This window comes from Trichoplusia ni, chromosome 18 (genome assembly GCF_003590095.1).
Source record: "Trichoplusia ni isolate ovarian cell line Hi5 chromosome 18, tn1, whole genome shotgun sequence".
NCBI classification, from domain to species: domain Eukaryota; kingdom Metazoa; phylum Arthropoda; class Insecta; order Lepidoptera; family Noctuidae; genus Trichoplusia; species Trichoplusia ni.
The window spans coordinates 3,358,106-3,374,592 of record NC_039495.1 but is presented as its reverse complement, the minus strand read 5'-3'; the positions used below and the strand labels follow the sequence as shown (position 1 = coordinate 3,374,592).

Below are 16,487 nucleotides of genomic sequence, written 5' to 3'. Positions count from 1 at the left end.
ACACAGAATCACACGTGTCTATTCGCTCCCAAACTTTCTCAGATAACGTAACTAAAATCGATAATACGAACAATAAACAGACGGAAACTAATTAAACACATAATGACATTCACACACCGACGAATTTCGTCAATTACTCAGAATTCGGCGGTATCTACACACGAAACAATAAGTCCTTAATGGATGCATGTACTAACAGATACCGCATTATTCTATAATATGTCACAAATCATCTTCTATACGACACAAAGTTTATAATGAATTGACATATTCCGCACACGTGTTCACTTCAAACTAACACGTCCCTACGTATGGGAGCAGGGAAGAGCAAGGCACTTTGAATCTTCCAGGGCAGCGTCTTAGGTCCAATATCCATTGGAGGGATGCTTAGGTACGGTAGTCGCGGAACAAATTGGTTCTTATTGAAACCCAATAAGGTTTTAGTTAAGGTAATATGGCGCTAGTTCCGATAAGTGTAATACCCGCTGATCGTTAGTTGCGACGATAATTGCTTATGTATTAGTATTGAAGCCAATTCCATTTATAATTACTAGTTTTTATTAAATGCAATTGAGTTTGGAAGATTGGTTTTTTATTATTATTGCGGATTAATGTAGAGCTTGATCATTTTGCTCTTTCAATTTTTTTTATTATAGTTTCGTGTGCGACTTCGACATCCATGTTGTTTCTTTGCTTCGAAACCATTAAATTTCGATCCAGTAGACCAGAAATGACTGCCACATCCGTTAATCAAATTATGAAGATTAATTACGAATGGACACCATAAACCATCATTTATTAACAAGAGCAAAAAATAACGAGCCATAAAAGTCGTCTAATAAAAACGCGAATGATAACACTTTAGAACAAAAAGCATTCCTAGTAAATCATGAATAAACAAAACGTATTAAAGTTTAATGAAACTGGAATGAACCTAATCATGTACGGAGGCGTGATATTGTAATTGCAAATTAATATTGATGATCAGTAGATCGAACTAATTACAACGACATACATAAAACATTAGGTGATCAAACGAATAATGAAGTGATGTGTAATGCTGAGGTATCGCAGGGAATTCTTGGCAACTTGCTTCGAGATTATGTTAAGATATTTACTGTATAATATCACGGTTTCGTAGAGATTATATTGTATTTGATTCTTATTATTATTAGACAGACGAGTGATAAAATTATCATCAAGAGCAACACATGAAAAGAAGTAAAAGAGGTGGCACAGGAACGAGAAAACAAAATATCAGCTTATATTAGATATTGATTCACTAAAACAAGTATACGTCGGCAAATGTTCATATTCCTATTTCGATACCAAAATAGTTCACAAAAAGAATTCCCTGACACACGTTATGAATAAGCTGTTAAAAATATTGACATCTCATCCCGTTGATTAACTCATCTGGCGTATTTCGATGAGCCATTCAAAATTGTCATCTCTTGCTCGAAGAAATCGAAATACATCAAAGGTGTGTATTTCCCTCAAACTGAGAAACCTTGAGTGAAGGGAATAAGGTTTAAAATAGGTATGAAAATCTCCGTGTAACCGAATATCGACGCTCTTTACTATACGACGTTTGAAGACGGTGTCCCCAAAATATAGTAGTAACAGATGTATCTTATTAAACGCAGACCACTTTAAGACAAAGAGGGCTTTGAAAAAAGAAACTAAAAGGAGTATGGCAAACAGATTCTACATAATTGTGAAATCAAATACTGAATCATGGAAGCTAAACAAAGATAACATTGCAATTATCTCCGCTGGCCACACACTGTCAAGAAGGAAAATTATTTTAACGTGGCTATATCTGCCAATCGTTAGGAACGTTTAATAGCCTAATTCTTTGAACACGCCATTAAACCAGGTCATAATAGGCTTAGAGCCGTCAAATATTTTAATTGGAAATCATTGCTAGAAGTTTACGAGTGCGTCACTTGTTCAAAGATTTTCAGAATGAGTCAATTAGCACACTAGTGAGTAATGCGTGGATTCAGAGTCTGCATCTATGTACACAGTGATATCACCTAACACCCGCTTCGAGCCCTGCCGAAACTGTTATCGTACTAGCTATCTTTGAATTTATGATCCGTTCTTAATACATCAAATCGTATGATAAAAGTATACAAAAGTTTACTTAATAATGGCAGTGACGTCTGTTGTAAAGCCAGGCATTACCGCGCTGAAGAAACAAAAGTTTCAAAATAAGCAAGTCTTTGATGATAAATAATTTATCGCTCCACTAAAACCTGCATAAGAAAGAAATGTTGATAAACATCGAACATTAAATATGTAACTGTTGACGATCGTAAAAGATGGAAGCCAGACGTAGTACATACATAAATATCACTTCGTAGGAAGTTTCACTTTTATTAGTTCGCAGTCGGGGCGCACTTACACAGTGCGATGATTTGAAAAAAAAAAAAACGCAAGTCGTCGGTGGATTTGCGCGACATCTTCGGCGGCGCCCTGCGCGTCACAGATGGGTGGAACACACTTTTGTGATCGGCGATGATGTAGGACACACGGCGAACACTCGCCGCCGAGTTCGATAGTATCTGGTGCGGGCGGCGCGCACACGGTAATAGATTCAACAGGTGTACCGCAGGGTGGTCCGATCGGGCCGCTACACTTTTTTATTTACGTTTTCACGAATTTATTGCACATAGTCGACGTCTCGAGGCGTACGTTTGATTCATATGCTTACGTTGTCGCTTTTTAATACTGATTTACAATAAAAACAGAAATGTTTCACCGGCGATTGATGTGAGTTATGATTAATGTACGGTCTTTGATGTTCCCTGCTATGAATCTATCAAGTTGGCTTCTGAATATCGACGCGGGACCGTGTATAAATAAACCGGGACGAATTCGACGAGCCGTCTTCGTTTTAGTTAATTACGAGGTTATTAAAGTAACATTGCTGACTGACTAACAAAGTTTCCAGTCGGTTGAGATGTGCCGAACACTTTCCGGTCATTATTGAGCCCCGAGTCACGCCAAGCGTTGTCACGGTACACACAAATTACATATTTTTGATGTTTTTTTGTCGGATAAAATTAGACTAATCAGCATCGAGTACAAAGAAGCAGATCGCTTTCATCATCGACACGATGATGTTTACATCGGGTGTTCCGAGAACCGGCGCAGCATTCAATACTAAGAAATAAATATGTGAGTTTGACATTTGCTTTCAAGTTGCGCTCGCGTGTTTGGAGCGTAATTACGGGCGTCGCCGGGCGAGAGCGAACCCACGCGCACACTACTTACAATTTAGTTTGTCCTTTTTTCTAATGTAACTCTAGGCTTTTTTTGTTATTAAATTAACGTGCGTGCCGATTTCTGACAAGATGATAGGTTGTGTTTGATGGGGCATCTGATTGCTTCTCTTGTCGACATCCCTCGATGCTTTCTCTTTGATTTGCTTGGAAATCAGAACGCAAAGGTCATAATGTATGTCTATATCACGTATCTATCAAACATGGATTTACATTGCCAACGACGTTGATATTTTCTGCTGCTTTGTTACGTTCAATTTAGTTAGTGATTAATTCGAGGTTTAATGTCAAGCAAAAGAATGAAGCAGCTGACAAGTTGAGTGCATATTGCAGGATTATTATTGGACGTGTTATTTTAACAAGCTCAGAGTTATGTTTATCGATTCTCGTATATCCATCGATGCAAATCTATCGGTCGATATATTGTCATTCTTCACGATGACGGCTGGGTGCGTTTTGGCATCGAGTTCTCGACATAAATTATTAGTGAATATAGATTTAACAGTAAACTAATGCCACTAGACTGGTTCAGTTGATTATAAAATTAATCATTGCTTATAAAGTGGTAACGATAACGATTTATTACTAAATAGAAAGACAACAAAGCTTAGATCCTATATCAAAAACGGGTCTGCAGAAAAAAATAGATTTGTAGAATTAATTACACATGATGTAAATACTGTTAATGAATCTGATTTTGATGATGATGACGCGATCTAATTAACAAAATAAAACATGATATCTATTAAAATTGGATCAGTCATCCATGATAAGTGGAAAGAGAAAAATAAATTGCCAACAATAATTCCAAATGTGATGCTTATAATATTTGTTCCGCTGTTGTTTTTAGATTAGTTTAATCAAGCCGTAGTCGGTGAGATATGTGTTTCCGGCCCGAGTCCGGCCCATCATCGATAAATGTCAATAAAGTCTAAATTTGTATATACGACTGCCGTCATTAAGTCAGGCTGGCCAAGAGATAATTCAGTGTCGAACTACACAAGTTTACGACGGGCAACACATAATAAGAGCGAGGACTCCCCCGAAAATAACAAAATTAAAATAAATCGAACTACAGACAAACGTCATAAACTAATTTCGAGTGTTTTCGTTTTGGTGTGGACAAAAATAGCATCGTCACTCTTTCATGTCTCGCCGTGAAGTGACATTAAACTATAATTTACAGTTGGATTTTAGTACAGCGCCATCTATGCGCCCCGAGATGAAAGTAACATTTTTACTGCCTAAAAGAAAGGTGTTTATGATTTATGTACGATATTATTGCTTTTTGAAATTAAATAGTTGTGTGTTGGTATAAATGTTTGTTTAACTGATGTCAGATTAGGCGGACTGGGTTTAACGACAGGTGTTTCATGTACAGAAATAATGCTACAAAACGGTATCTGGCTACGTGATAATAGCCGTGCAGGTCTTGTTTATGATACAATAACTCTGTTTAAGAAAATATAAATAAAGTAAGATGTGTTGATCTGATTGTGAAAGGAAAACAATGCTGTGATCTCTTTATCTTTTGTCGCAATGTTTAAGTAAACAGCGCCTTGCCCATTATGTTGTTAATGACTAATGTGTTCCTTGCAATCGTTGGTATTCATATTATTTTTATCATCAAGATTAACACGACGTAAAAGATGAATAAGCTCAAATGAGATTTCGAGAATCTCAGAAACGGTATAATTCGAATAAACCCTTCCACACGTTCCCTAGCCAGCAGAGATCGGACGGAAACATCGGTTATTGTAATAAATAGGCAATTTATAAAAAAAGAAACATCATCGTGCACCATTTATCATGATATATCGGTGACACGTTAACCCTATTTCGTTAATTCTAATAAGGCAATTGATAGACCTCAAGACAGGAATTTAGTACTAGCCAAGATAATGTAGATGATTTGGGTGCTGTGCCTAAAACAAACTGGTAAAGGAAAATCATCTCACCCGGTCGTTAATTTGTTGTTTTTACTTGTTAAATACTAATAATTTACCGAACACCTCAAAAATTAATTTTCCTTCCTGTACACGCCTAACTCTTTCATAAATAAAACAAAAAGTTAACAATAAAGAAGCCAAAACAAATTCCGAGAAAATATTTGAAAGAAAAGGGTTTATAAGTCGGGAAATCGCGACAATGGACCCCAAGCCATGTATTTTTTGATACTCTTTGATTGTTCGACAAATTTTTGTTAAAGGGGAACAATTTTTCAGTCTACGGAACCGCGGTCAGAAACTTATTAACCTTATCGAAGGGCCCGAAGTTTTTCGGCATTTTTTGCGAAGATTTTAATTAAGTTGGCGAAAGGGTGACTCCATGTTATTCCTTTTTGATGACATTTCGATAATAGGTCTTCCTTTACGTTGGTAACTTCTTTCAAATTTGATTGCGAGACTTTTTGATTTGGGAAAATTAAGAAGTGTTATTTATTGGTCGGGGAACTGTAATTGCTTTTTAACGGATTACATTTTCAAGTACTTCATTCTCGAAGTCTCGAAATTGATTGAAGATTAAACAGAAGCTTGTAAAACGAATAAATTTCTGTACTACCAGCTTCGAATCAGAACAACAATAGGAGAAATTGAAAACTGAACAACACAAATAAATTTGAAAGACAACAGTGAAGCTCGCTAAACACATCGATATTTCGCAACGCCGTGCGGATTTGCATAAAAAGCGGCGCACTATCAAAAGTTGTTCGTTCGGTACCTTTATCGGATTGTTTATGGCTAGTTTGTGCGCGGAACTATCGCCGTGGATTGTTTGCATTGCGGCGTCATCATGCTTTGTGACTGCACTGGCTGGAGCTCGCGCAGCGTTGTACCGTAATTCGTCTTTAAGATAGTGCTTGTAAAGGAATTCCTCGGCACAAAGGCGTTCGTTACGGCAAATAACAGCTTTTATATCGCGAACTCATTGAGTTTCGACACTGTGCAAGTATTCTGGAGAGCCGCGTTCAACACCATTCATATTTTCATGTTTTGCATTTTTGTGTCTTTTCATTGCTAGTTTAGCAAAATACTGGATTTTGTACGAATTTATTTTTGAGAAATTCGAAGGCTAGCATACAAGGTTATGAATAATGGTTTTATTACTAATTTTGGAATAGCCAAGTCAAGTACTCCCAAAAATCTCATCCACTTCGTATAATCACAAAAACCGTCCATTTTCCACCAATCAGCCCAAACATACTTGTAATTATATAGAGCTATTGAATACCCAACAAAAGCTGAAAATTCGTTTCAAATCCACGTTTTCGCTTGCTTTAAATTCGGGGATTCAATGGACTAATGATTCTGAAGCATGAATGGGTGCATTCTGAAAGGCCGCTTGCAACTAGGCTTCTTTGAAATTCGGCCGCATTGCCGATGAGCACTACTTCAAATGGATGGGGTTCTGTTTTTGACTCATGAATTGTTTGTAGTTCTTTCATGTAAATGTTTGTTTTCTGTTGCAACTGTATAGAGTCATCTTCGTTGGGTACACAGCTTTTGGTGTTTGCTTAATTTTCTATAGATACTACAGGCTATGTATAATGGCCACTTGCTTTTATATTCTTAGGCATCAATGCTTGAGAGCTTTCAGCGTCTACCTCTCAGAAACTATAATAACTGCGTGATCGATCCTCACATTTTGATTGATTGTACAAGATAAAAACAAGACGTTGCTCTGTAAATTTCTTAAAGCTTTCAAAACGCAGTCAATTTATTACCAAGCAATAAAGAAGTCAAGAATCTTACCAAAGATCTCTCTATCAACTAAGACGTACGCGTCATCATCAATAATATGCAAGATATAATAATACTTTCTACACAAAGTAACGACAGTCCCTATCTCGTCATCAACAGACATTGTAATCATTTTCTCAGCATGCGAACATGCGTGACAAGGCTTGCGCTCATTCACTAATACACATTTTTCCATACCAAGTAATAAACGCTGAGAATTTCAACAACCTCACTCGGAACCTATTATGTACTAACAAGTTCTAAGATCTAAACTTTTATGGGCTTTAACATTTTCTTTAGCGTGTACCTCAAATTCTACAGTAGCTTCTAACAGAATAAGGGCATCGATGGCCTTTTCTTCCGTGACATTCAAAACAAGCAGTCGTGATCGTCCCCTAGCTGCCATATGACTTATGCGATCGAGGTCAGCCGGTCAACTGGTTAGGAATTGTGAGTAAAGGATGCAGCGAGCGCAGCTCATCTCGTATCGAATGTAACGTACGATCAATAAATCAATTACGTGCGCGGGGGCAATGCTGAATTGGGTTTGACAGTCGGTTAGATCTAGGGATGGGTTTCGCTGTTTGTGGGTGGGATTTTATCGATAAATTTGGCGATGAATCGATATGACAATATTTAGAAACTGTTTAGTTTGTTGTTGTGTGTTTAGTTTTGGTTTGTTGTGTTCTGAGGTTAAACCAAAATAGCTACTGCGGAAATCATTATTTTTCAAATTAATAATAAGGTTAAATAATACAGAAGTGAATTAAGGTTGCCAAGTTGAATCTATGAGGAAGTTATTTTATAAACTATAACAGGAAGCTCTGTAAATGGCCATTAGAAATATCTTGTAGTGGATCATTCATGATTGCAGTTTCAAAGGATGTGACTTGTTAAATTAAAACGTTCAACGAAGGCCATTCTTTAAGCCACTAGTAGCAATTAACCTGTACAATAGATAGACAATTTTTATCGATACGAATTAAAAGTATCGATAGATTATCAGGACATCCCTAGGCAGAGGAAACAGGATACGTTCAATGGAATGATTGATCGGTACCGAACGAACGTAATCCTTGCACTAAATAAATATCACCGTTTATGATCCACGGGCTAAGACACGCGACACGCACGTTATTTATAGTATCGGAGCTAATTGGACGTCACTTGTGGAATTAAGAACATCTAAATCCTTTCACCCTGTTACATTTTTCCTTTGCACTTCTTTTGGATCTTCATCATCTACAGCCAAGAATTAAAGCTATGAGCAGTTGTTATCTGCCTCTATTTTGAAGTTTACTGAGTAAAGAGGTTTTTTCTACAATCACGATATAAGCCTTAAGATACATGGTATAAAAACCATGCTTCCATTAATCCCTATGTGTTCATGATGTCGAATAAAAATAATAAAGTGTTTCCATCTCGATCTAAAATGAATCTATTTCTCACTAATCTTAAAATTCTCAGAATCAGATATAGATAATAAATCATTAAACAGAAAATTAATTACCAGGAAAAAACTATGGTTAACTGATTCGACATTATCTTAAGCTTCTCCGTCTTAATTGGCATTGGCAAACGATCAGAGCGCGCTGCTAATTTCAATTAGTGTTGTGCCAACGCGAATGTTGAAATGTCGACAAGACATGATAAGTTTTTTCCGCACCTCTTAAACCACTTTTACATGATACGACTTCTAAATTGAGTTTTCGTGTTCAAAAGAATGTTTCGTTTTGTGAAATCGATTGTTTTCAAGAATTCTTTTTCTGACACGGTTTTTTAAAAGCTTTTGTTGCAAAAGCTCCGAGAGTTGTACTCTACAATGTCTGTAACCTACTTTTATCTGTAATACCTAAACTGACCCGTATCCCTTATTTCAGATCCATCAAATAATTCCCAAGACCCATAGACCCCAATCGCCTCATTGAAGCGTCGATAACAAATGTTGGCCGCCCACCAATCGATCAATCAATATTATCGATACAGTCAATTAACGCAACTCGGCTGGGCGCAACTCTAATTGAGAGCAATAGAGCGGTGATGCAGCGTTTGAGTCAATCGGTTGTGTTGTCATAGCTGCGAGATGACCGCCCACATGGTGCCATAATCGTGGATAATGCTGCTCTTATGTATAGAGATTAATGTGTATTAATATGACTTGTAACATATGTAGATGTAGGTGAATTACTTCTTAGTATTTGTCTTAAGTTAGTGTGGGTGTTAAGTATTGGAAACGTATAGATCTTTGTAACACGAGCTTAATGACATGGCATCTGTTACCTATTGCTGACACCGATCATCGTCATATTACTTACCGTCTATCGTTCGAAGCATTTGATGTTTTTTCTCAAGTTCACCAAAAAACATTGGTACTTCTACATGTCTGCTAGTTGTAGTACATACCTCTTTCTCCTTAGCAGCCAGCTCGTTCTCGAGGTTCCCCGGCTGGTGCACGACGGGGCTGCTCCTCGAGGAGTTGCTGTTACTCCTCGCGGTGGCTGCCATCTCCATCTTATGTTCTACGTCGTCATCAACGTCTTGCTTCTCCTCTTTGATGTCAGGACTGTATCTGTCGATCCTGGTCTCTGTGGCTTGGTCCCTGGTCGTGTCTATGTGGGACCCATTGGTTTTAAGGGGAACTGACGCTTGCAGCGGGGTCGGGCTTGTGGTGGCCAGTTGCTCTTTCAACGTGGTCACTTCTTTTTCGGCCAGTGTGGCTCGCTGGAACAAAAGAAAAATGTCTATAAGAATATTGAAAGCATTCAATTACGGACTAGTATAGGGAAAGCTTATTGACGTTGTCGTATTACAAGGTGACGATTCCAAAGTCCTGCGATCTAGTAATACCTATTTTACAACGAGTAAATAATTAATCAACAACGGTCCTTATTACAGAACTCCTAATGAACATAAATAGGTTTTTAGAATCCATGACGGCTATCAATATCCTCAATTAGAACCACAATAAACTCCACACAATACATTCAAGAGGAAGCAAATTTTTTCACAAGTGAATATGCAAATGTATTAATGTAATCTAATTACCAGTTCCCATAGTGACGTACTTCCGGTAACATCATTCAGTCTATCAGCGATCACCGGAAGTACGTAGCTATTGGTGTATAGGATCGGTGAGGCTAATGAAAGGTGTTTTAATTCATTGTTTCATAGAATTATTGTTTATAATAATGATGTCATTTACTATTAGTTACCTTTATTGCAACGGGTTTATGATGATAATTTAATAGCGCCCTGATTTGACAAAACAGCTTTTTAAATCCTCTAACCCAATAGCATTTAAATAAGTAAAACAAATGATACAAAAATAACTCGTCATTGAATTTTTTCATTAGAAACTGTTAATTCAGTTGCATTGAACTATAAAAGTTGGAACGCAAACTATAGTTCATTTCATAATTTCAGTCTTAATAAAATACCTAACCACCAAAAAGTATCTATTTTCGAAACTATTAAAACGGACAGAAATAATGAGTCATTAAAGAAAGTCTGATGTAAAGCGGAGTACACACGCGTGTCTGCACGCCCCCTGCACAGATCGTATCGGCGTGATGATATAGACGCAGATTAGGGCGCCAACAGACTACCGATCTTGTCGCTGCGTTTTTATGGATACATGCGTACCTATTGGGCTTCGGGAATGAAAATGTCAGTAAAAGAGTCGTTTTTGTAAATTGACTAGATAGATTTTGAGATAGATAAGAAGTATAGACGTATGTGAAACCTAAAAAACGTTTTAGGTTTAAGTTATATTATTTTAGTTTTTTTGGTCAGTTGTTAAAACATTTTAAGTTTACGTGTATGCGGATTAAAAACCAGCACCATTACTTCCTGTTAATGTAAATTGATTTGAAAAATTGAATTTCATTTGCGACTCTTTTGAACAACCTATTGCGCCACAGATTGGTCGCAGCGTTTCTCATCCAATCTGAAAAGCCTTAACAAACGCATGAACATTTACGCATCGATCAAATGTTTTGATGAAACTAAGATCACTGGATTATGCTCCATACTTGTCTGTAATTGTAATTATATTCTTGAGCCGACTTTCTTCGCTACAGCCTGCTTTAACCATTGAGCACATTGTTTTCTATAATTAGCCTAATTGGTAATTGCTAAGTAGTATCTCACTTATCTTTGATCATGTTAAATATTTAACACGTATTACTTTTACCGAGACTTTTTTCCTACAAATCAAAATCTACTGAAGCGGTGTTGTAGCGTTTTTAGTGATTAACACAAATACCTAAAAGATCTTTCAAAATCAATGAAATATACTTTGACTTATATGAGTCATATTACAAGTCCATGAATTATAACATAAACAAATAGATAGAAATACTATAAGTTACATAAACACTGAAGACTAATGGCTCAGTTTCAGGAACACACGTCTCCAAATGATCAGGATTCCGGGAATCACCTCCAATACTGCAATAAGCTAATATTTATGCAGCTCGCTCTGTTTTGAAACATTAGTTAGCCTCTAATGTTATCTTAGACTCTATTATTGTTGTAATTGATGAATAGATATAAATTGGAAATGTCAAAGCGGTTGACTTTGTTTTAAGTCATGCAGGTTTTCGGAAACTTAACGATAAAACGTTAAGTATAAATCTTATAATCAATTTAGTTTTGATGATAACAATACTTTAAGTAATAGTATTTTTGATGATGTTAGAGATAAAATAGTGAATGATATCATAGATTTAGTTACAAGCCAAATAGCCGATAATTCCTATCACCTTACAAAATTGACGGTGTCCCGATTACGTAACGTTCGCTCAATTGAACAAGATTGATCACTCAACCTCGTGCCTGACTCAGACTGTTTTAAGAATAAACGCCCTTGGAGACTGTCGTCATCGAAACCTTACTCCGGCGAGACCGTGGGCAGAAGAGGAGGGGCTTCAGGTGGAACAGAACGGAGGAACTTCTAGGTGGAGAAAGCAAGCTTGAAGAAGGTAAAAATAGGTATGTGTTACTAAGTGCAAAAGAGAAATGAATTAATGATGAAATCGATGGAGGATAGGTAGCAACGAAAGGAAAATAATTGTCACGTGTAATGAACATTGTGTAGATCCGAAACATAGTTGCAAGCGTAATATGTTCGTTTATCGTGTCATCTATGCTCCGCGAGCCGAGACCGACCACGATTTATCTATTCAGACTATAGAAAACCGCCATCGTAAAACGCGTAATTCAAATTAAACCTTCAACAGAAATGATGTACTTCGACCGAATAATTTTATGTTTACAACTAGAAAGTCGAAAACACATGAAAGTTCGAAAGCGGTTATTAAAAATTAGGAAGTGGCACATTCAATTAAAATAGAAGAAAAATTATCATCATTGTTTGAAGCGTAATGAGAATGTAATAATTTTGAATAATTAAAGGCCAATGTCGTCTGAAATGTTTTTATAATAGCTCAAGAGACATTTCGGATGCGTATAATGTGAGAAAGTCGTTTCTTTCGATTGTGAGGACAAGACAGGTGAGTCGCCGACATTGATGAATTATAGCTGCGACATGAAAGAGATGGGAACTGTGATGGCCGAGAACTGGGGCGGATAGACGCGACCAATTGTACACAGCATTGTCTAAAGATATTTTGAGCGAATACGAAATTACACATAATTTTGTTTTAACTGATATTGATACACAATTAAACTGTAATTAAGAATTACCATAACACTTCGAAACAAAAGAATAATTTATTTAAGAGATTTTATCGAAACGTAAAGCAGTCTTAACCAAAAGTTACATTACCGTAGATAGCAATCAATGCCGATCCGTTATTCAAAATGAACCTAACCTAAGTGCACACAGACGCAAACCAACAATTAACGCGATGGCGACTTACCAACAAAGAATACTTATCTATCCGAGTCATCTAATTCTAAATTTTAGTATGTTTGTGCAATAGATTAAGCCGGTGTAATTTTAGTAATTGAACTCTCACGGTGAACAATTACTGTAACGGTCGTATGCTTAATGATTCAATGAATTATTGTGCTGTTCACTTTTGGGAAATAACTTGGCTAAATCAGATCTTGTTTAATCGGTAGACGGTTGTGTTGGAGTAAAGTTAGTCACATCTCATGGAATAAATTGATTTAACTCGCACGTAACGGTTCCTATTGATTTTCAGAGCTGCAGAACGAAATGAAATTTATACGTCTTTAGGATTTCACAATTCAAATTGTTTTGTAAAGGTCGCGACAACAATCGAGTCAATGAAAGTTATTGAAAGCCTGGTGGGTGAAGTATCGATAAATTTGTAAGAAGGAGGCCAGAAATCAGCAGCTTGTATTGAAAGCTCATTGTCTTAGCGCCTTTTGTTGTAAACAAATCGCATTCGATTTGTTTACCATTCGGCTTTGATTACTTCGTGGTTACGGCTATTGCTATTGTTTTCAATTCAAAGGGTTGGAGTTTTTCCTCTTAAAAACTTTTGCGATGTTTAGAAGTGTGCTGTGGCACGTTACAAGGGTTTTATATTTTAATAAAAAATGTCTTACCGACGTAGATTATAACAATAACTGCTTTCAAATATTAATAAGCAAACAAACTGGATATAATGAGGTGACGAATCATTTTACTGCTGTAGATATTACGTCTAGCAACACGCATTTGTGACAGAATTCACCCAAATTCAAGTGTGCCCTCAATACGGAAAATGAAGAAAATACAAGACTATTAATTAAACATATCTCTATCATCAACAAGATTGTCACTGTCATAAGCAGAATTTTAAATAAGAAATACTGAAACAAAAATTTGAAAAACATGAGTACATTGGCAAAGAATATCTATGAGTCAAAGCAAATAGGTCCGTATGTAACTACATCGGCATTTTATGTAGAATAGTGACTGATAATGATTACAAAGAACAAGAAAATGACTAAAAATATGACAATTTGTGTGGTTATGTCAGATAAATGGTTGAGTTGACGTTTATGAGCGTGTGTCGTGTAGATATGTCAGCGGATCGCGATGTGTCTTATGTTTGATGGGAAGAGCTTTGATATAAAGTACTAGAAGGATGTGATTTAAGAGATAACACACAACTATAAGAAAAATTAGTCCCAGAAAATAATGTATAAGTTAAAGAAAATGACGACAGAAATACTGAAGCACACGAAATTAATTTCAAAAAGAATGGCTTATAGTTTTCTGGGTGAGAGGCACTAAACATAACTAAACGTTATCTATTGTTCTTTTATGATAAGACCCAGAATATTGTGATAAATAAGTCCATTGCCACCAATCACATCCACGTGTAAGCTTAAACAATAAAATTGTAAAACCTAACGGTAAAAACATATTAACAAAAAACATGGAGCCGAAAAATTAAGATTTAATTATAATTAACATGAAACGACCAATTAATATGATACATGGTACGTTAGATCTGATAACAGAAAGGTGAATCTCAATGAGTAACGCATCCGTTTCTAGAACATAATAAAATTGTGAAGATAATGAAGGAAAACATATATGTGTTTCGGTGAGAGCAGTCACAGTCCAGCGGTCGCATTAAAATGCTTATGAATTTTGATGTTACGAAAGTACGAGAATGAGGCTTGTTGTCACCCTCGCTCACAAAAGAATCAGCTGCGTAATTATTTACCACAACTTCACTACACACTTTGGCAACATCTTTTAAAACATCTATATTTATTTCTTCTAGATTTCCATCTACTACTCCATCACAATCATCAATATTTAAAGCCAGCCAAATTCAAGTCATTTTCCTCACATTTTAAGACTGTTTTGAGTATTTCTCGCTCGTCGGTCACTTGTACCGAACCCTAACCCTGCGGCCACCGCCAAGAAAAATTAACGCATACTCGCGAGGGGTCGGCCAGACCCCGCATCATACGGGGAGCGGTCACTAATTAATGGAAAAGGATTAAATTCGTACCGAATTGAAATAAAATAAATATGATAAAGGACGCCTCTTGCTTCGACGAAGGGTTTCGGGTTTTTTGCGCAGACGAAGGATTAGACCGTCAATACATAGACAATTGTTTGGTTTCGACGATTTTAATTAGAAATTCTTTGAGTTAATTCAATTACTGCAAGGCTGGGTGATTGATATGGTTAGTAGCACAAAAAATATGGTAAACATCGTGTCTAGACATGTAGCGTAATTTTTAATTGCACGTGTGGAATAATGGATATTGAAGTATAATAATTATAATTTAATGTTCAGGGTTGTGCATCGGTCTATTGAGCAGCAATCATTATTTACACACATGGTCTTAAGTACCCTTAGCCGCGATGTAGGGTTATTCAAAATCAAATATAAATGTTAAAAGGCCAAGGGCGAAGACATGAGAATTTCATCTGAAACATTTTTACTAACTAAATTTATACTAATGAAAACATTTTCTACATCAAACAAAACAGTAAAATATGTCGGTTCTACGAATGTGTTTGTTCTATGATATTTTTCGTGGACTTTATTTACCCTAACCCTCTCGCAACCCTCCCGTCTTGTTGATCCGTCTGACCATTGTCTGATAATTTGCCTATTAATTTGTACATGTCAACAAAAGTAATGTATTCACGTTTTTTTGTAGTGTATTTGTTTTATGGATTTTAGAGATATTTGCTTGGAATTTAGTACCTAGCTTCAACATTCTTCAATCCACATCAAACCCTATAATTGATATTCAAACATCTAAATTTTGATCTCACACTATTTGTATTATACTAGGTAAATTTTAAAGAAAAATCTCCTTTAAAATATTAACTTAAAAATCTCGTTCGATTTTTCATTTCATCGCGATACGAATATTTATTTTCTACGTCAGACAGGCTGTCGAAACGTGTTTCCTTGTCTTGTTCCCCAAATAAAACTGGAGGTAACGTGATGCTACCAAATTAATACCGACAGTGAGATATTAAGCGCTGCTCAATACGATAGAGGAACAAAATCGTGATTTTTAATAACGTCTGCATAGTAATTTGATTATCCTCTCAGATTTTCAATTTTGCTTGTGAAGGGTCTGTTGTACCTGGACTTGATATTTGATAGGCAGTATCATGTGGAGGGTTAGCGAAATTAGTGCGAACCTTATCTGTTTTAATAATACCATTGGTCTAATAAGGCTGGTTCTTTGGTGATCACATAATTAAATTCGTTCCCAATAAAACTCTGAGCAAACGACCCATATTTTTGCAGGTCCCTCAAGACCCTTATTGATGGAATCGTTCGACAAAACAAAACCCTCAGAGCATGAACACCTCAGATAGACAAACACAAAACCCAAACAGAGTCGAATCGAAAACTAAATAATTCAATTCAGAACAAAGTCGGATTGACAAATTCAAATAGAAACGTTCGAAAGGCGAAATTTTCGTTCAAACACCCTTCTATCGGCTATAAGTGTACAGGCAGGTAAGAGTTGATCATTATTAGATATTGAA

At 36.4% G+C, this 16,487-nt stretch overlaps 1 protein-coding gene across 9 annotated transcripts in view; it reads right to left on the bottom strand.

The window, feature by feature from the left end:
* Positions 1-16,487, bottom strand: part of LOC113503083 (homeobox protein cut) — a 133,022-nt gene that overhangs the window by 57,311 nt on the left and 59,224 nt on the right. For all 9 annotated transcript variants that reach the window (XM_026884886.1, XM_026884888.1, XM_026884895.1 and 6 more), the window contains one exon: positions 9,434-9,751. In XM_026884886.1, coding sequence (XP_026740687.1) covers positions 9,434-9,751 — 318 coding nt within the window. The remainder of the gene's footprint in view (positions 1-9,433; positions 9,752-16,487) is intronic.